Source organism: Elgaria multicarinata, chromosome 13 (genome assembly GCF_023053635.1).
Source record: "Elgaria multicarinata webbii isolate HBS135686 ecotype San Diego chromosome 13, rElgMul1.1.pri, whole genome shotgun sequence".
NCBI classification, from domain to species: domain Eukaryota; kingdom Metazoa; phylum Chordata; class Lepidosauria; order Squamata; family Anguidae; genus Elgaria; species Elgaria multicarinata.
Genome location: NC_086183.1, coordinates 764,650 through 786,563, shown reverse-complemented (window position 1 = coordinate 786,563; position 21,914 = coordinate 764,650). Strand labels below are relative to the sequence as shown.

The 21,914-nt window shown below is 45.0% G+C and overlaps 1 protein-coding gene across 1 annotated transcript in view; it reads right to left on the bottom strand.

Moving 5' to 3' along the window:
• The window catches only part of INPP5B (inositol polyphosphate-5-phosphatase B), a 66,708-nt gene that overhangs the window by 23,421 nt on the left and 21,373 nt on the right, over positions 1-21,914 (bottom strand). Inside the window, exons 12-14 of the mRNA XM_063140800.1 lie at positions 16,148-16,259; positions 13,493-13,602; positions 8,974-9,109 (exon numbers count right to left, since the gene is read on the bottom strand). Of these exons, the coding sequence (XP_062996870.1) occupies positions 8,974-9,109; positions 13,493-13,602; positions 16,148-16,259 (358 nt within the window). The remainder of the gene's footprint in view (positions 1-8,973; positions 9,110-13,492; positions 13,603-16,147; positions 16,260-21,914) is intronic.

Here is a 21,914-nt window from a genome sequence, read left to right as displayed (position 1 = left end):
CGTCCGCCAAGGTGTTGTCTACTCCTGCAATGTGTACTGCATTGATGCGAATGTTTCTGGCCATTGCCCAAGTTAGAATGTCGACAGTGAGGTTGACAAGGGCTGGCGAATGTGTGCCCCCTTGTTTGTTCAAGTGCCAGAGGACTGATGTGTTGTCTGTTAGAATTTGTATATATTGATTCCTTATGTCTGGCTCGAATGCTCTCAAGGCTTTCCAGACCGCGAGGAGTTCTAATCTGTTGATGTGCAGACTTGCATCCGACGTGGACCATAGGCCTTGGGCTTGTAAGTTGTCGCAATGGGCTCCCCATCCCTTGAGGGATGCGTCCGTTGTGATGGTTCGCGTGTGAGAGGGTGTCAGGAATGGGGTGCCCCGGGTCAGGTTGGATAGGTCCATCCACCATAGCAGCGATTGAGCTATTGTCTCTGGAAGGCAAATACGGATCCGACGGCTGTCGGAGATGAAATCGAAGACTGTTGTTAACCATAGTTGCATGGGTTTCATCTTGAGTCGTGCCCATTCTACTACGGCTACGGTGGCGGCCATATAGCCCAGAAGCCTCTGGATGGTGTGTGCGGTAGTGTTTCTGTTGTAGGAAAGCGTCGTGGCTAGGGAGAGAAGTTTTATGGCTCTGTCGTTGGGGAGATATGCTCTCCCGTCTCGAGCATTTAGTTGGGCTCCGATGAATTGTATAGTTTGGCAAGGCTGGAGATTGGATTTCTCGAAATTGACGCAAAGGCCCAGGGTGTCTAGAAGTCAAAGGGTATAATTTACGTCGGATTGATTGGAGCTTGCGTTTCTCGGTCGCTACGATTAGCCAATCGTCGAGATACGGGTAAATTTCAAGGCCTTGGGTTCTGAGAAATGCACATATGGGTGCCATGCATTTTGTGAAAATCTGCGGGGCAGATGACAGGCCGAATGGGAGGACTCTGAATTGGAAAACTTGTGCGCCGATTGCGAAACAAAGGTACTTTCGGTGGCTGGGGTGTATGTGGATATGGAAATATGCGTCCTGAAGATCGATGGATGCGAACCATACCCCTTGTCGTAGAAGGGGTAGGATTGATCCTAACAAATTCATCCTGAATTTCCTGGTCGTGATGAATTCGTTCAGGGGGCACAGGTCCAAAATAGGACGAAGTCCTCCATCGTTTTTGAGCACGGCGAAGTATCGGGAGAAAAACCCATTCTTGAAAGGGTTGATAGTAACTCTTTCTATTGCTCCCTTTTGGAGAAGGGTGGAAGTCTCCAGTTTGAGGACTTGTGTAGGTGGAGTGATCTTGACGAGTCTGAGGTACGGGAGTTTGTCGAATTCTAGACGGTAACCCTTGGCTATGATATCCAGGACCCATGCGTCTGTTGTTATGGATGCCCACGCTCGATGGAAGGGGGCCAGCCTGCTGCCAGACTTCATGGGTGCGACTGGGTGATTGTCAAAGATGACGCCTTTGTGGCGGGTCGGTGCGGTTACGGGTTTGGCGCGGCTTTGGCGGTTGGTATTGTTTCCTCTGCTGTTGGGGTTGGTAGCGTGGAGTATGGTCTGAATATTGTTTGTTGTAGTAGGTGTTTTGCTGTCTGAACCACTTGCGTGGTCTGCTAGCACTCTGTGTTGATGGTTGGCCGATTCCCATCTTTTTTGCTGTCGACCGGGCCTTTTGGACGGAGTCCATCTGGTCATCCGTTTTGGAGTTAAAGAGGCCTTCACCATTGAAGGGAAGTTCCTCTATCCTGGTTCTGGCCTCCGGAGTGAGGCCCGCCGAGCGCAGCCATGCATGGCGACGTAGAGCTATGGAGCCGACCATAGACTTGGTGTGGCAATCCGTCTGGTGTCGGGCCGTATTTATCTGGTGCCGGGAGAGTTTCATCGCTTCGGACTGGAATACTCTAGCGAGTTCCCTTTGATCTTCCGGGAGGTAGTCGCAGAGGGATCCCATTTTGTCCCACAAAAAAAGCTGATACCTTGACATCATTGCTCCATAATTAGAGACACGAAGGCCCAGGGCTGCAGTGGAATAAAGTTTCCTTCCGAGGGCGTCGAGTTTGCGGCCCTCCTTATCTATTGGGGCGCTGTGTTGCCTGTGAGTCTTGCCCTGTGCTGATTCCACAATTATGGAATTGGGGCGGGGGGGTGAAAAAAGGAAAGATGCATCCTTTTCTTGCACTCTATACATGGATTCAAGACGTCTCGATGCCGACGTGATGGTCGCTGGAGTCTCCCATGTTTGGTGAATGGTCTGTAGGAGAGCAGGAAGCAGTGGGACAGAGACTGGTACTGCGGAAGCTGTATAGATTGCGTCATAAACTGGGTCTTTGACCTGCTCCACCTGTTGCTGCGCATCGATGCCCAGACTTTGGGCCATGCGGAGTACTTGGTCTGAGAAGATCCCGAGTTCCTCAGATGGTGATACCCTTCCTTTTGTCTGTACCGTGTCGGTTGGTGACGGTACGGATGGGGTGGGTGAAGCAGTCGACGATGAGTCAGATTGGTAGTCGTCCTCCGACAGAGGAGAGAGTTGTCCGGTGGTTCTTAGTAGAACTTGATGTTGGGCTGGAGGAAGAGGTAGAGGCCGGTCCCGTGGTGGGGATCTTGTCACTCTTCGAGAGGCGACAAGGGATACCCCTCTAAGAGGAACCAGTGGAGGTGGTGTGGGACACCTCGGTCTCGGGGAGGAGGATGGAGGCTCGTAATATCTGCCCTGGTACCTGGGGCTTGGACGCTCTGGGTATCCCCTCCAAAAGTCATAAAAGTGACGGCTTGGGGGAGGGTAGTGCTCGTAAAAACGGTCCATATCCCGATGTGGTGACCTAGAGCGGGCACGGTAAGGATCCTGCTCTCGGTGTGGATAATACTGCCCTCCTCTGTCCCTTGAGTGGGAATGCGAGAGTGACCTGGCCAATGGGCTTGCACGGGTGCGAGCCTGTTGCGGGGAGTGTCGGTCCCGAGGAGAAGCGGCATATGCCGCTTGGTTTGATGGTACCGGTTGGTCTGGCGAAGCCTCTCTAGTTTGAGTAGCCGAAACTGGGGTTCGGTTTCGAGGAGGCACGTCCACAATTTCCCCTTCCGATGCTGTCGAGATGGGCTCGATCACCAAGGGTGGCAGTGGAGACCTTATCAGTACTCGGATTGGCGAGTCGAGTAGCGGGGGAGGCGGTGGCGTCGTCTTTGGAGTAGGGTTCCTGCCCTTATCTTTCCTTTTCTTAGGGTGTGCCTCGGCTGGTGGTTTAGGCCTCTTAGCCTTTTTTGCCAGCTTTTTTGCCGCGGCTTGAGCCGTAGAGCTTCCGGAGGTTGGGGGGGCCATTGGCGGATTCATGGAGGTAGATGCAGCGTTTTCGTCGATGGACGCCATGTTGGAAAGGCGACCAGAATCCACGGCCTGTAAGGCTTTTTGCCACAGGAGGGATTTTAGTCTGTCTGCCCTGTTCTTTCTAGCTTGTCTTGAAAAAGACATGCAATACTTGCAAGACTCGACGATGTGTGCCTCTCCGAGGCACAACAGGCAGAGAGAGTGTCCGTCAGAGGGCAGTAGTTTACTGCCGCACCGGCTGCACTTTGTAAACGGGGCCTTCGGGGCCATGCGCCCAAGGTCGCAATGGGCGACTATAAGCTTTTAATTTTGTCCCCACTCTCTTTTTTTTTTTTTTAGGCAGTAGAAAGAAAAAACTGAGAAGAAGACAAGAAGATAAGAAGAAGTAGGATCTCAGCAGTGGTGAGTATGAAGAACTCTAGTCCCGACGAGGTGAAGGCGATGGCGGTCTCGAGGAACTGAGGGAGTGGGCGGGAACACCACATATATACGCACCGACGGTGGGGGGAGGAGTTCCCGCCCAAAAGTTCTCAGCTATCAAAGTCCGATTGAGGCTCCGCGCAGACGCAGAGCCCCATTAAGTGTGATGCACAGAGACCACGAAGAAGAACAATAAAATTTTGAAAGATGTGATAGTTACTGAAGTCTTGACAGGAGTTAATAAAACCATGGCTGAGATGAAAACAAATTTGGAAAAAGTGAATGTTCAAATGAAGCAGTTGGAGATAAGAGTCGATGCAAACCAACAGGAGATAATGAAACAGAATTTAAAATTTGAACAATGGGAATTGAGAATGATAAGTTTATCTGACAACGACAGACAGGCCAATCTTTGTCTCCATCATTTTCCGGAAGGCAAGGGGGAGAATCTGAGGGGGGAAATTATGGGTTGGCTCAAAGAGATGGCTGAGGGTCTAAACTGGAATGAATATGACGTCGAGAGAATTCACAGAGTTGCTGGAAGGAGAACAAGAATAATGCCTAGAGATATTGTGGTGAGATTCGCGAATTATTATAAAAAAGATGAATTCATGAAGATAATCAGGCAAAAGGCAATACTGTCATATCAAGAAACCTCAGGACAAGTTTATAATGATCTATGCCCCGAAACGATATCATGGAGACAAAGTGTGAAGCCATGCATAGCAGTGCTTAAGGGGGCGGGGATTGCATGTTCGTGGGGATATCCTGTGTTCCTGAGGGTTTTTTGGAAGGGGAAGCAACATAGAATATCATCGCTGGAACAAGGGATGTCCAAACTACAGGAATTAGGATTGGGAAGAAACGAGTCAACTCTGCAAGCAGATGGAGAAGTTCCAGGGGGAAGTGGGGAATAAACAAGGTCTGGACACAAGTTTAAGAAAAGGGAAAAGATGGGAATAATAGCAAGAAGCAGGAGAGGAAGTGGTTGCTGCATTGGGACTGTAGGATCCATCCCCCCTGAAGGTTGGGAAACTAGCCATGGCCGGGGTGTTGGGCCTCAGGGGTAACAGATGGGGGAGAAGAGGGGGAGGGGAGGAGGAGAGAGGGAAGGGGAGGGAAGAGAATGTGGTGGGGAAAATGTTTTTTATGTTAAGGTTAAGTAATGTGTTTATGTGGGTGTGCACAATAAGGGATCAACAAAGAGGAAAACTGACAAACTATGGATAACAAGATAAGATTATCATCATTAAACATGAAAGGGCTGGGGGCAGTAGTGAAAAGGAAGAGAATAGAAATGCTATTAAACAAAGATAAGGCAGATATTATTTTTATACAGGAAACACATCAAACAAAAGATGGAATGAATGAGCTTAAATTAAGGTGGGCAGTGACGTATGAGAAGGCATTTGGTAAATCCAAAAAAGGGGGAGAGGCCATTATAATATTTAAAAAATGCAGATTAAATATATTAAAATTTAAAAAGATCCAAAAGGTAGATTTATTATGGTGCAGGGGCAAATGACGGGGGAGTATTATACATTGTTTAACATTTATGCCCCAAATGAGAATCAAATGGAGTTTTACAAGGAAGTGTTTGATGAAATGGAAGATATTCTAAAAGGACATATGGCTGGAGATTTTAACACGGTGATGGATAAAAAATGTGATAAATCAAACCCCACGATTGGGGGGAAACGGAATAACATCACTAGTTTAAACAAAATGTTGGGGGGGGAAAAGAACTGAAGGATGTATGGAGATTGATAAGGGGAGGAGAGGAAAAATACACCTTTTATTCACCGGTTCATAAAAGTTTTTCGAAGATAGGTTATATTTTTATCTCAAAAAGATTAATATCTAAAGTATGTAATACAGAGGTAGGAGTTATTAAAGTAACAGATCATGCATTAGTAAATATGGATTTTAAAGTGAGAAAAGATGATAAGGAAGCTAAAAGATGGAAGATGGATACCAAAATATTAAAATATGAGAAGATAGTGTAAAAAATAGGGAGTGAGTTACAAGAAATATGGGAAATTAATGATAATGGGGAATATTCACAAGCAATACTATGGGATACAATGAAAGTAGTGGTTAGAGGGATATCCATCCAAGAAACAGCTAAATTAAAATGAAAGAAAAAAATAGAAGTATTTCAAGAATTTTATCAAGAGCTTTATAAGGCAGGAGATATGCCTTTGATAAGGATTGGAGAATATATTGGAAAACATTTAAAGGTAAGATTGCAGGAAGACAAGGAATTAACTAAAGGATTAGTTACGGAAAAAGAAATAGAGGAGGTCATAGATAAGTTAAAAGGGGGGAAATCCCCAGGTGTAGATGGTTTGGGACAGGAGTATTATAAAGCCTTTAAAAATATATTAATTTTGAAATTAAGGAATTTATACAATGGAATAATAAAGGGAGATAGGAACGCGCCATTGTGGGAACAGTCACTGATTGTATTAATACCTAAACCAGATAAAGATTTGACAGTTCCAGATTCATATAGACCTATATCGTTAATTAATTAAGATGCAAAAATTTTAACAGCAATAATGGCAAAAAGAATGAAGACATTTATATTTAGATATATTGGGAAGGATCAATGTGGATTTGTAGCAGGAAGACAAATGCATAATTTAGTGGGAAGAGTACTAAACACAATACAAAAGATAAAAAAAGAATAAGTTAAAAGCAGGAATAATAGCATTAGATATTTTTAAGGCTTTTGATTGTGTTAGCTGGCCAGCATTAAAAACTATAATTGGAACAATGGGATTTGGGGAAAGATTCAAGGGATTAATAACTCAGTTATATTCAAGGAATTCAGCATCAGTGGTGGTGAATGATGGTATGAAAGAGCAAATAACACTAGCCCGAGGAACAAGACAAGGTTGCCCGCTCTCACCAGTTCTATTTGTATTAGTTATAGAGATTTTGGCAAATGTGATTAGAGAAGATGGAAATATTGGAGGGATTGGAAATGAAGAGGAAATCAAAATAAATATGTTTGCAGATGATACATTACTAACAATTAAGAATCCTTTAGAAAAAATGGATAGGGTAAAACATCATTTGAGTGAATTTGGGGAAATGACTGGATTGCAAATAAATTGATTAAAATCAGAAATGATATTGTTTAACTATAGTAAAAAAGAAGAAAAGGAATGGGAAAAGAAGAAATTAAAAATTAAAGTAAAAGAAATAATTAAATATTTAGGAATTAAAATTACAAAGAATTTGGATGATATGGAAGAGGAAAATTTTAAAAATCTAAAACAAGAAATAAAGGGAATGTTAGAAGAATATAAAAAGATAAAATTATCATGGTTTGGGAGAATAGCACTTCTAAAAATGAGGATTTTATCAAAAATTACTTTTATATTTAGAATGTTGCCAATTAAGATATTTGAAAAAGAACTAAAGAGTTGGCAAATCATGGTTAATAATTTTTGTAATGGAGACAGGAAAGCAAGAGTAAATTTTAAAAAATATGGTATAAGACACAGGATACAGGAGGATTAGGGCTCCCAAACATTAAGTTATATCATGTAGCAAACCAGCTGAGATATGTAATAGAAAGTATTATAGGGATAGGGGATTTAAATTAGTTAGAAGATAAAAAAGAAGATATAGATTGGAAGTTAGAAAATATATTTTTTAAAGATTATAACAAAAAATGGGGGAGGAATAGAGAACCCTCTCTTAAAAAATGTATTTGAAATTTGGCAAAAATATATTAAAAAGTTGGCTCTGGTCATTTCCTCAATAATGCCAGTGGTGGTAATGAGGTAATTTTCCGAAATTTTTTAAAAAAAGAGTTGATAAAGCAATTAAAAGAGGGGAAATTGATTAAAGTAAGCGATTGGATTGAGAAAATGAAAAGTAGGGAAGAAATAAAAGGGAAATTAAAAGAGAAAACTATATCATGGTTCAACTGTATCCAATTGGAACAATGGACAAAGAAATGGGTAAAGGATAATAAAGAATGTAGAGGAAATACAAAATTCGAGGAGTTGATTTTACAAAAAGAAAAAGAAAAAGAAGTAAATAAACCAATAAAAGGATTAATGAGTGAAATATATAAAATACTGCTGGAAATGGAAGATCAAGAAGATTCTGTTAGGGTGGTATGGGAGCGTGATTTGAAGGAGGGAATAGAACAGCAGAATTGGGGGAGGATATGGAAACAACAAGTGCTGAAGAGTATGTCTGTAAGGATAAAAGAAAAAGGGAAATTGGTTTGGAGGTGGTACTTAACTCCAGTGAAATTAAATTTAATAAATAAGGGGAACTCGGCATTATGTTGGAGAGGATGTCGGGAGAAAGGAACATATATTCATATGTGGTGGAATTGTGAATATGTACAAAAACTATGGAAAATGGTGTTTAAAGAGACAAATGAAATAATTGGATTGAAGTTAGAAGAGACACCAGGTGTAGCATTGTTATCAATGTATGGAAAAATTAAATGTACTCAAACGATAAAAGGATTAACAACAAATTTGTTAACAGCTGCAAGGTTAATGATAGCCAGAAAATGGAAGGTTCAAGGGAATTATCACATAGAAGACTGGTATAAAGAAATATGGGATATCGCTGTTAATGATAAACTAACATGTAATATTAGAGTAAGAAGAGGAATAACAAAAATAATGATTTTGAAGAGATATGGAAACTGTTTTTAGAATTTGTTTTATTTAAGGGGAGAGGAAGAGCACCTCCAGAGGATTCAATGCAATTTTGGAAAGTAGAATAAGATCCCTGGGGATGGGGTGCACTTATTAATGTTAAAGATAATAATAAGTATAATGTGAAGTTAAATATTGAAGACTGATGTTATTGTTCTGTATGTGTATTGTTTATATATGTGTAGTTATGAAAAAAAATCAATAAAAAGAAGAAGTAATATACGTGGTGGCTTACTGTATACAAACCTGTGTTTAACAAATCTGTATCATTAATGATACTTTGGGTGTTGTTCTTTTCTTAATTTTAATGGCATTTGCTTTTAAAATGTTCTAGCCCCTGACGAAGGATTCATTAATCAGAAATGTTGAGCTCCATGGACATCAATAAAAGTGCTTTCTCCCCTCCCATTCACATTCTGTGGGGCAACCACATCCGCCCTGGGCACAATGGCTGGCCAACCTCAGAGGAGAGAGTGGCAAGGCTGGCGGGGTGCCCACACATGGCTCGCCTGCCCCCATTCAGCCCAGCAACGTGGCAGCTGCCTACCCCAATTTCAAACACAGCACTGACGGGCTTGTGATCGCTGTTCCTCAGGGACATGTGGCTTCTGTAGCTCAGCTGGGAGATGTTCTTCCCTTTGAAGAGGATCCGGTCACACCAGGCTGGGGTACGGCATTTCTCACTGCAAGGAAGGCAGAAGTTACTGCTGGAGCCTACTTTGCCACCTCAGATATTTCCATTTGCCCAGGCATTTCAATTTGTCTCATACGGGGGTCTCCAACGTGGTGCCCATAGATCTCTCTCTTTCTGCCTGCCATCCTCCTGGTTTTTCTTTTATTTAAGGTTTTGTTTTGGGGCTTTGGTTTTAAACTGGGAGGCTGTGGAGTGGAGGGTCACCCTCCAGCGCCACCTTCATTTGGGCTCAAGAGAGTCATTCTGTGTTTTGGAGCTCAGACCCCATCTCTGCCTGGGGCAAGTTGCTTTTCTTTTAGTCTCGCCGGTTTGCCTCTTGGGAAATAAATTACTTTGTGGCCATGCCCCCATGGCAGCCATTTTAAGAATGGGAAAGCCCCTGATGCCATAAGGCCAGTCTCTGATGCAACTGGGCTGGGAGAGAGGGCCCACGGATTTGTGAGAATGCCCATAACTGTCTCTCTAAATTCCAAATGTGCTCACTGTCCTGAGAAGGTTGGGGCTCCTGGTGTTAGCATAACCACCTCCATTTTTAACAGGAAACTGTAAAATCTCCATTGCACACCAAGCAAAATGTCATGATGCCCTGTATGAGAATGTCTCTTTGTGTGCATCCTTGTATCCTTCTTATCTAATATAAACAAGAATCCTGGCTCCAGCTTTATTCCAAGTGCTGTTGTGTCAAGGTTAACTTTTGTTACTTACTGTCAGGCCAAAGGTATTGTTCACAGGACTGTTTAGCATAATTAGCTATGCCTCAGTGTTATGTTCTGATTGGTTAATGCTGCTACTGGGCCCTGCCCCTTGAAAGCTCAAATACTGTACCATATTCCCTACGTCTTTTGTCTGATTGCTCCCTTTGAAGAGACCAGGCCTTGATTACTAATCAATAAAGCGCTTTTGTACCCTCTGTCGCTGGAATGGTGGAGTTGTGCTTAAGGGCTGTTTGGATCTCGTCCTTGGGTGAAAAGAACATTGATCTAACACTGGTACAGCCCCTCCATCTACCCTCAAAATTATTATTTGCTGTCCTTTATTATGGGTGTTTGATGTTAGGGTTTTATTGTATTGTATTCGATTTTAAATAAATTATCTCTACTTTTGCACACTGCCCTGGAAGGGGTAGTACAGAAATGTTTAAATAAATAAGGGTGCAATCCTATGCATCTTTAGAAAGAAAAAAATCCAAAACTCTCAGCATAATGCTGGGAGTTGTGGGACATTTTTCTGTCTAAACATGCATAGGACTGCATCCTAAATAACTAAATGCTATATTTCATACTTCTAGAATGAAAGCAAAAGTCAAATGATCGTGGTTCTTTGATAGAGCACCTGGAGAAATTAGGAAATACTCATATGTCACTTCAAACTAGTTCGCAAATATGAATGTAGAAAACACTACACATACTCTGAGTAACTACCCCTGAACACTATTTAGCAGGTACTTCCTTTAATCAATTTTCAGTTAAATACATCATCCATCTGAACATATGGGTGTGCTAAAAACCAGTGGTGGAAATACATTTCCAGGGTGTGGTCACCCCTGCATAAGCGAGATCCCAACCTCTCCCCACAGACTGGGTAAGGCTGTTACTAAATCCAGTTCATCCCATTGGTCACTTGGCTGGAAAGAATAGAACTGCTTTGAATACATGCATTGGAACTGTCAGCCCTTCCTTACTTATGGTGTTCATTTGTTCCACCCTGTCTTTTCTTCCAAGGCAGAATACATGAAAAAACCACCTCCATTTTATCCACTCAACAATCCAGAGAGGTATGTTGGGCTGAGAGCCAGTGAGTGGCCCAAAGTCACCCATCGAGCTCCATGGCTGAGTGGGCACTGAACCAGGGTCTCCCCTGTCCCAGGCCAACACTACACCACCCTAGCTACCTATCTTCCCTGCTTGGCTGGGCTTTTCCTCTAGCAAACCAGTGATGGCTAGAAACGGCTGCTGTTGCTGCTGCTGGCTGCATTGGAGCTGCCAGGGGATGGGGATCCGTCTGAGGAGAGCCCTGGCACTTGTGGTCTCCTAACTGAACGACTGGTGACCTGGGACAGGGCAGGCCTTGGTGGTCCTGACTAGTCCAGAGGCTGCAACGCAGTGCTCATTGCCTGTTCTGGGCCCCATCAGGACCCAGCAGGGCAGGCTGGCTTCCTGGAGCATTCTCCAAAGGAGCTGTTGGCCCAGAAAAGGGCCGCTTAAGGCCAATGGCTCCACCCTGCTAGATGCTGACTGTGGCTCTAAAGGGGGCCTGGGGCTGTACCTCCAGTCTCATGCTCCTGTGTAGCTGAGGGACAGGAGGAGCTGCAGGCAAGTCATCCTCAGAGTCAGGCTGGACAAATATAGAAAGGAGTGCAAAAGCTACCCCGAAAATGGGGTGACCTGTGACTTTTCTTAGCCCCAGAGCCCGGGAACATGTCAGATCCAGGCAGTCTGCTTTAGCATAGACAGAGGAGGGTGATGTCCTTGTAGCATTGTGTCCAACACCAGGTGTTGACGGGTGTCTTCTACACGTGGTTAACCACGTGTGTGTGTGTAAAGCAGTAGAGAAATGAGTACACGCCACCCGGTGGGAGGGAGCAGGGAAAACATGCCCTAACATGAAGGAGCTCATTTGCATATAGTGTTGTGCATGCAACAGTCTCTGGCTGCAGAAGGAGGAGCTGAACTTTGACATGGTTAATGTTGGAGATGGTTCCTGGTTTGGGCCTGCTGAATCAGCTCTCTTGCAGCGCACCCCAGTTCCTGGTTTGGGCCTACTGAATCAGTTCTCTTTGCAGCGCACCCCAGTTCCGGTTGCTGCCACCTACCATCCACCTTATTGCATGCCTGGAGGATCCCTCTTCATTCACTGTCTCCTGGGCTTGTGAATAAGGCTAAAGGACACAGGCTTCCATCGGCCTACCTAGACCTTGGGAGGGAAATGTGTTAATCAAAAGGTTGTTTCCCATGTTCTATTTTTGCTGCTTGTTGTTAAACTGAATAAATACCAGTACTTATACCTCAGGTGTGTGGGTGAGGTTGCTACTCAGACATCTCTAAATTAGTGTCCCAGGTTTCCTGGGTGGGGGCTTGAGCCTGAGCTAACCTTAAGGGAAAAACTAACAACCCCTAGACATAGAACCCGGCCCTGGGTACTGACCCAAGGGTTACATGTGTCTGTGTGCAATGCCAGAACATGGCACTTCCTAGAGATGCTGTGAGCATGGCTGTCTGTGTTGCTCCCGTAGAAGGAGATACAGCAGGGGAAGGGAGCAAGTTGCCCAGTAATGGCGAAAGAATGGGGGCTGCTGGTGGGAGGGGAGGAAGAGTGAAGAAGGAGAGAGTCGTGGCTGACTGAGAGGGAGGCGAAAGAAAGTCTTCAGGAGAGGAAGAAGAGAACACACAAAGAAGTCAAGCAGAAGCACCTGAGGCAGCAGAAGACTGAGAGTAAAAGAGCTGACAGAGAAAGAGAGCAGTGACTATTAACAGAAGCAGCATCTGTTCCTGAGAGATCAAAGGACCCGGTGGTGTGTATCAGGCCTGGCTGAAGCAGAGGGCAGGACTTTGGAAGGTTGGTGTTTTCTGAAGGGCTACCTCCGGAGGGTGAAGGAAGGAGAAAACAGGCCCTCAACAGACTTACTGAGGTGTAAGCGTCACTGTTTGTTGAAACTGTATTTATTTAACTGCTGGAAGCATTGGTTTCTTCTGGCATCATGGTTATATTGTTATATGTATTGACTTCCCTTTCTTTATTATTGGAATTCTGTACTTGCCTTTCCTTTATTTCATAAATTTGGGTTAATCTTGCCCTGTTGTTTATATCTAATTACATACCTGGGACCTGGAGGTCTGCTGCATGCCATCAGCCTTTGCTTCTACTGAGGACTGAGCTTCTCTACGCATGGAGGACCAAGCGTCCTGGCTCTGTCATAGCAGAACTATGGCACAATCCTGCCGGTTTCATTTCTCAGGGGCAGCAGGAGGAAGAAAGGCACATGCCATGGATGCAAACTCTTACTTACTGAAAGGAAACACGTTAACGTCCTAGTCACAAGGCGGCTGCAAAGGGCACCAGCAGAGGCCAGCCTCCTACTCCAGGAATACCAAACCTGGCCATTTTGCTTCCCAACACACCCTTGGCAGTTTGCAAGCTCTCTCAGGTAATGTCACCATCGACTCATGTATTTGGGGCTTCCAAAGCAGCTTTTTAGATAAGGTTTCTAACTGGGAATCAAGAGTTGGCTTTCAAGTTACCAGGGGCTGTGTGCACACACATGCGCCGTAAAAGTCTTCACAAAGTTCTCGTGTTTTGCCTTTTCCCTGGAAGAGAAGAAGGCATCCTGAAGGCAGGGCATCCAAGACGGCTGCCACACACATAGCCAGCCTACCTGGTATCCCAGTCATCGGAGCCTGTGTTGAATTTGTAAGTTGGTTGGAAGGAAATCTCTCCCTCCATAAAGCCTTCAAATACCATCTTTGCCTCCATCTGACTCTTCAGCTAGGAACAGAAGAGAGCAAAGAGGTGAAGGGATCCATCACATGTAATTCCCCCTGCCCTGCTTTCCCTCCACTTTTTTTTACCTCCAATGCATAAGCGCATCAAGCTTATGGTCCCTTTCACCTAAATACGCTGCTCTTTTGCTTATTTGCTCTTCCACTCCGCTCCGCCCCGCCCCTTCTCTTTCTCCCTCTAGTTCATTGGTTGCTCCTTCCCCCGTTTAACAAGACAGGTCCTTTCAGATGAGTACTTCAACCTGACCGCCTTTCTGCCTTACAAAAATGGAATGGCCCTTTAGTCTGGTTCTTTGGGGGCATCGGGGGAGTACAGTCCTGTCTCTGCAGTGATTCAGGCATTGTACAATTTTAAAAAACGCTTTTGAGCCTGGGATGCAAGGTTTGGGTTTTCTATTGAGGCTTGGAGCTGGCTGCTGGGAGAGATCGCTACGTCCTGCCAGGACCTGATGCAATCCATTCAAGTCAACAGCAAGGCTCCCCTCACAGCACACGCCCCCAACAAAGGAGAACGTGAGAGTACAGCACTACACGGAGGCTTAAGTGTGCATTAAACATGCTTAAGGAAAATAATCCAGAATTTAGGTGTTCTAGGAAAAGACTGAAAGGGCTGGGGAAAAGGCAGGGTGTCAGCAGGACAGGCTCGGCGTCATGCAAGTACCATGCTGCAAATCCGCACACCAGGCATGGCGGGAGTGTACTAAATCACTGGTGTGACAGAGCTCGAAGATGAATGACCTCCACAGAAGAATAACAACATGCTCAAACCTACGTCTCCCTCAGTACTGCACGCCTCTGCTTCCCTCTTGGTGCTCCAGTCCTGCCTTTCACCACTTAAGGAATACCAGCAGGCTAAACCCCCACCAACCCCCATACCCATACCCAGGCTGCAGTGGTGGGTGTGTGTTTTCCTTTTCTCCACCCCAAGGGCCAGGCATTACTCTAAGCCCAGCCTAGTGTTTAGAGGGGAGAGTTCAAGCACATTATCTTAATTCAAACTTGCTTGCAAAACTACAAATCCATTTTTCTCCTGATCTGAATTGTTTGCAGCAGTCCCAATGGTGCAAGTGCTCCCTCTCCTTCCCGTCCACTTCATGAGAATCCGGGGGCGGGTGGGGGGCGGGCGGGTGGAGATGTATAGCACGCTCTGTGCCTTGCCTGCAAAGGCCCTGCCAGCTCTCCAGAGGAGGGAACACAGACTTGCTTTGCCAGCAACATCTGCAAAGTGGCTTCTGTACTCTCCCGGCCTAACATTCTGAGCCTATTAAGCAAGTCCCCCAGAGTTGAAGGGAGCTTGCTGCCTGCTCAGTGTGCAGAAGGATCATAGAATCATAGAACAGTAGAGTTGGAAGGGGCCTATAAGGCCATCAAGTCCAACCCCACCCACCCCGGCTCAATGCAGGACTCCACCTCATGACCGAAGAGTCCAGCATCACACCCCTAATTAATTACTAATTTCTACAGCCTTTCCCACTCCCTCCAAACCTCTGCCTTGAACAGATTTTTTTTTAAAAAAGCTAATTGTGAACCCCATGCTTGAGAGAGAACGCATACAAGCACACCGCCCTCAGAGCTTTTGCACAGGCTTCTTCTTCTCAGAAATCAAGTGTCCCTAAACTGAATAGGAGTAGTTAGATACAGTAGTTAGTGCTGGACTAAGGCCTGGGAAAGGGGACCAGATTTAACCCAAATTTAGCCATGAAGCTCGCTCTGTCAGGCTAACCTACCTTGCAAGGTTGTTGTAAGAATAAAACAAGGGTGGGATATCCATGTGCGCTGCCCGGAGCTCCTTGGAGGAAGGGCAGTATGTACATATAGTAAATAAAATAAAATACTTCGTAGCAATGCCCAACTACAAGGAAGGCAGAATGCCCAGCATAATTCTCCCACACACACACACACTTCTCTAGAGGTTTTGCTTCTTTGAAAATTGAACAAGGTGTTGTTTTTCTTTTTAAAATGTTATTTGGTTCCCTCTCCCAAACAAAAAATTAAGCAATAGTTCATAAGGTAAGCCTGCCTGAAAAAAATCTTTGCAGTTCTCACTTCCTGCCTTACAAAATTAAGTCACAGGCAGGCAACAAGGTCTGGGAATTCCAGCCTCCTCCACTGACCAGTCCTCCAATGGGGCAGAACTGCCATGCCCAGCTCTGCTGCTGCTCTGCACTTTGGGCTCCCTGCACATGTCCCTATAAAACGCTGGGAGGAAGGGGTCCGGGCAGGTGCATGGGTGCTGGTGCCCTGCCAATTGCGTTTGCAGACGCCTGGACTCCACTCAAAGGTCACCTTCCTTCCCTTCTTTCCCAGGCGAGGCAGGAATCTTGTTAGTGGCAGAGGGGGTGGGCACAAGCTGGAAACCCTGAAATGGCCACAGTTCTCTAGCCATTCATGGCCATCTAAGGGGAGTAGCAGTACGAAGGCCCATTCACTTCCCCACAATTGCTAGGAGGGCTCTGCCCACCGGAACAATCTTCCAAGGAGGAATGAGAGAGCTGCTGGCCTGCCCAGGAGGAGCTCTGCCACACACATACCTGGTCATGGTGATAAAGAGCCTGGAAGTCCCGGGCCTCAACCAGCTTCTTCACCTGCTCCATGTCCTGCTCCTCCAGACGGTAGTTCAAGTCCCCCAACCACAAGACAACACTGCAAGAAAGGAGTTCAAGTTAGAACAGAGATACAGGCATTCCAGAAAACGTTGAATTCGGCTAATTTACATAAAATCATTTGTACTGAAAAAATTCCAGTTTGCATCAGAAAAGCAACAAGGAGTGATCTAACTTAATATTTTAACTTAATAAAGTAAAATAAACAGCATAGCTAATAAAATACCCCATGTTGAATTTTTGTCCCAAAGTACCACAAGAGCTGACCTGAAATATTTCAGGGTAAAAATTAAAGTACACCGAATGTGATTCCAATGTTACTCTATCAAGACTTTATTACTGGAATACTTGAATCGTAGAATAGACTCCAACCCTCTGTTCAATGCAGGAATCTACCTCAAAGCATCCATGACACATGGTTGTCATAATAACATAAGAAGAGCCATGCTGGATCAGACCAAGGGTCCATTTAGTCCAGCACTCTGTCCACACAGTGGCCAACCAGCCATTGGCCAGGGATAAACAAGCAAGACATGGTGCAACAGCACCCTCCCACCCATGTTCCCCAGCAATTACTGCATTGAATACTGGAGATAGCACACAACCATCAGGGCTAGAAGCCATTGATAGCCTCTGCCTCCAGGAATTTATCCAACCCTCTTTTAAAGCCATCCAAATGGGTGGCCATTACTACATCTTGTGGTAGTGAGTTCCATAATTTAACTATGTGATGTGTGAAGAAGTACTTCCTCTTCTTTGTCCTGGATCTCCCACCCATCTGCTTCATGGGATGAGCCCGAGTTCTAGTATTTTGAGAGAGGGAGAAAATGTCTCCCTATCCACATTCTCCACACCATGCATAATTTTGTACACCTCTATCATGTCTCCCCTTAGCCACCTTTTTTCCAAGCTAAACAATTCCAGTTGCTGTAACCTTCCCTCATAGGGGAGATGCTCCAGCCCCTTCATCATTTTAGTTGCCCTTTTCCGCACTTTTCCAGCTCTATGATATCTTTTTTAGGTGTGGTGACCAAAACTGTACATAGTATTCTAAGTGTGGTTGCACCATAGGTTTGTATAAGGGCAGTATGATACTGGCCATTTTATTCTCAATTCCTTTTCTTATAATGCCTAACATGGAGTTTGCCTTCTTTACAGCAGCCGCACACTGGGTGGACATTTTCATCGAGCTGTCCACCACAATCCCAAGATCTCTTTCTGGGTCGGTCACCGCCAGCTCAGATCCCATTAAGTTATACTTGAAGTTGGGTTTTTTTGCCCCAACGTGCATGACCTTACACTTGCTTACATTGAACCGCATCTGCCATTTGGATCCCCGCTCTCCCAGCTTGGAGAGATCCCTTTGGAGCTCTTTACAATCTCTTTTTGTTTTAACAACCTTAAATAATTTGGTGTTGTCAGCAAACTTGGCCACTTCACTGCTCACTCCTAATTCTAGATCGTTTATGAACAAATTGAAAAGAATTGGTCCCAATACCAATACCTGTGGGACCCAACTATTTACTTCCCTCCATTGGGAGAATTGGCCATTAATTCCTACTCTCTGCTTTCTGTTCTTCAACCATTTACTGATCCATAAGAGGACCTCTCCCCTTATTCCATACTGCTAAGTTTATTCAGGAGTCTTTGGTGGGGGACTTTATCAAAAGCCTTTTGGAAATCCAAGTCCAGCTGCCTCTTGAAGGCCTCTAGTGTGGGACAGCCCACAACCTCTCTAGGTCGTTGGTTCTATTGTTGTACTGCTCTAAAAGTCAGGAAGTTTTTCCTGATGTCCAGCCGGAATCTGGCTTCTTGTAACTGGAGCCCATTAGTCTGTGTCCTGCACACTGGGATGATCAAGAAGAGAGCCTGGCCCTCCTCTGGGTGACAACCTTTCAAGTCCTTGAAGAGTGCTATCCTGTGTACCCTCAATCTTCTCTTCTCCAGGCTAAACATTCCCAGTTCTTTCAGTCTCTCCTCAGAGGGCTTTGTTTCCATACCCCTGATCATCCTCGTTGCCCTCTTCTGAACGCTCCAACTGGTCTGCATCCTTGTGGAGCCCAAAACTGGACACAGTACTAAAGATGAAGCCTAACCAGTGCTGAATAACCTCATGCAATTTGGAAGCTATACTTCTATTAATGCAGCCCAAAATAGCATTTGCTTTTTTTGCAGCCACATCAAACTGTTGGCTCATATTCAGCTTGTGATCTACAACAATTACAAGATCCTTCTCACTTGTAGTATTGCTGAGCCAAGTATCCCCCATCTTGTAACTGTGCATTTGTTTTCTTTTTCCTAGGTGTAGCACTTGGCATTTATCCCTATTAAATTTCATTCTGTTGTTTTCAGCCCAGTGCTCCAGCCTATCAAGATCATTTTGAAATTTGTGTCTGTCTTCCTGGTATTAGCTATCCCACCCAATTTTGTGTCGTCTGCAAATTTAATAAGCATTCCATGCACCTCCACATCCAAGTCATTAATAAAAATGTTGAAGAGCACTGAGCCGACGACTGAGCCCTGTGGGAACCAAACTCATTACCTCCCCACAGTTTGAGAAGGTACCATTGATAAGCACTCTTTAAGTCGAATTCTGTTGTTCCATCTAGCTCACTTTTAGCTAGTTTGACTTCTTTATAATCTGCTCCAGAACTTTCCCAGGGATGGATGTCAGACTAACTGGTCTGTAGTTCCCAGGTTCCTCTTTTTTGAAGACAGGGACAACATTAGCCTTTTTCAGTCATCCAACACTTCACCTGTCTTCCATGATTTCTCAAAGATAATAGACCGTGGTTCTGAGAGTTCTTCTGCTAGCTCCTTTATTACTCTAGGATGCAGTTCATCTGGCCCTGGAGATTTGAACACATTCAAAGAAATTAGGTGTTCCTTGACCATTTGTTTATCTATCTCAAACTGCAATCCTGCTTGTACATTTTTCCCAGGGGGGCCGGGTGGTGGTGGTCATAGACCTGCTTTGGGGAGAAGACTGAGCCAAATTAGGAATTGAACATTTTGGTCTTTTCTTTGTCATCTGTTATCAATTTGTCATCCTCATTAAGCAGTTGAACCATCATTTGTCTTTTACTATTCACATATCTGAAGAAAGACTTTTTATTGCTTTTATCATCCCTCGTTAGTCTTAGCTCATTCTCAGCTTTAGCCTTCCTGACGCTATTTCAGCACTTCTGTGCTACCTGTCTGTACTCTTCTTTTGTAGCCTGGCCTTCCCTCTACTTCCTATATGTATCCTTTTTTGTTTTCAGGTAATCTCTATGCTTTTTCTGGAGCCACATTGGTTTCTTCTGTTATTTTCTATCTTTTTTACTTGTTGGAATTGTTTGTAATTTTGCCTTTAAAATTTCCGTTTTTAAAAATCTCCAACTCATCTTGGACTCCTTTTCTCATTAGGGCCACTTGCCATGGCACCTTACTTACCATAGTTCTGAGTTTATTAAAATCAGCTTTCAAAAAATCCAGAGTATGCGTATGGCTGCACTCAGCTTTTGCTTCCTTTAAAATCAAGAATTCAAGTAGGACGTTATCATTTCCCCCCATGTTCCCATAACTGTCACTTTATCCACTAAGTCATCCCTATTGGTCAGTATCAAGTCAAGGATAGCCGATCCTCTAGTTCCTTCCTCCACTTTCTATAGGAGAAAGTTATCAGCCACACACTTGTAAAAAATTAAAGCATGGACTTCCCTTACAATGTTTAAATGAAGAAAGAAACAAATGTACATTGATGGTGCTATATAAATAAATAAATAAATAAATAAATAAATAATAATAATAATAAAAGGTACTGAAAACTACTGACACCCTAATTCAACCTTCCCCAACCTGGTGCCCTCCAGATTCATTGGATTACAATTCCTTCCACCCCACATCACTCAGCAAGACTCCCCCCTTCTCCTCCCACAGCAGCAGCAGCAGCAGCAGCAGCAGCAGCAGCAGCAGGGCTTTGCTTGGCTCCTCCTGCCAGGTGCACAGGTGATGGGGGAGAACCCTTGCTGCCCTCCACCTACAAATCTGTTAGAAAGGAGCAAGTGGAAGCGCCACCACCAAAGGCCTGGCAGGGTCAGGAGGAGCCTCAGCTCTGGCACCAGGTTCCATGCCTCCAAGCCAATGGCCACAGTCTGTGATGACAGAAAACAGTGCAGGGCCAAACGAGGCCTGGCATGGCAGGTCCCATGGCTCTGTCTCCTGAGGGCGGCTTTAAAAGAACGCGCCAGGACAAAAGCAGCCCCAGGAAGGGGCCATGATCAGGAGGAGGAGAAACTGCTTAATCCTTTGCCTTCCAGCTGTTTCTCTACTCAAAATGCCCCTCCTTTACCGAGCTGCCTCTGTGAAAGGAAGACCTGGGTTCCCCTGGAAGTGGAAGAGCAGCGGAGGTGGAGGGGCAGTTTGATCAGAAAAACAGAGGAAGGAAAAGGGTTAAGCAGCAGCCACAACAGCCCACCCCACCCCCACCTGCTCCTCTGCTTCCCTCAGGTTGGTTTCTTCTTGTTCTGCTGCTACTGTTGCTCTACATCATTGGCGTGCAGACAGGGGGTTCAGCTGAACCCCCTAATACGCTGCCGCCGCCATGTTTGCCCCGTCCCTGCCGAGCAACTTGGCAAGATTGATTCAGCCAAGATGCAATTATCATTTAAAAAGTGCTTGATTGAGGTGCCTGATGTTGGGTGATTTATTCTGCATACCATATACATAATTAAAGAAGGGTAGTGGAGTAATTTATCAATCTCGTTGAAGACTAGAGAGGGGCAAAAGGGGTGGGGGGAGGTTTGCCGCCGCCTCTGCGAGACTCCTAGCTGGTCTCGGTCTCTCTCTCTCCGCTCCCCCTCCCTTCCCCCGTCTCTGTTTGTTTTATTAAAACGCTTTCGGGATGTGATCCCGCCCCCTTTTTTCCAAGAGTGAAACTGATTATTTCTCCAGCTCGGCAAGGGAGTCGTTCGTTTGGGATTGTGGGAGAGTGAGAGTGAGAAGAGGAGGGAGGGAGAGAAGAGGAGGAGGACAGAAGGAAGAGAAGCTTCGCCGGGCGTGTAGTTTTGAATCCTCCTTTCCCTGCCTCTCTCTTTCCCCCTCCTTCCTCGGTTCCTCGATGTTACAAAGCCTGTGAGCTGTTCTTTCCCTTTCTCCTCCTGTCACTTCCTGGACGCTCTCAGGACAAGTCCGCTTACTTTTAATCCGACCAGAAGCTTGGGCTCTTTCGCCTCCTGCACGCTTAGATACACACAAACCGTCAGATAGCTTCTGGCTGCTCATTGCGCGCGCGTATGTGTGTGTGTGCGCGCGCCTGTATGCATATGTGTGGTTAAAGGAGGCTGCATGTTGAACCAGGTGGTGAACATCTTACGAGGCTGGAAGAACTAAAGGCTTTTATTTTTCCTTCTTCCCCCCACTCTCCTCGGTATCTCTCTTCTCTGTCTCTCTGTCTCTTTCTCTCGTTCCCAAGAAGGGAAAATATCTCAAGGACTAGCCTGATCATCCAAACGTTTGCAATGTAAGTACTTACTCCTAAGTAAGTGTGTCCCACTGAAGAAGGAAATTCTATTTGATTCCTGTATTCCTGTTAGTGTGACATAAGTTAAAGGCACAATTTTATGCATGTTTAGACAGAAAAAAGTCCTTCAACTCCTAGAATCTGCTGGCTGGGGTATGCTGAGAATTGTAGGACTTCTTTTCTTTCTAAATA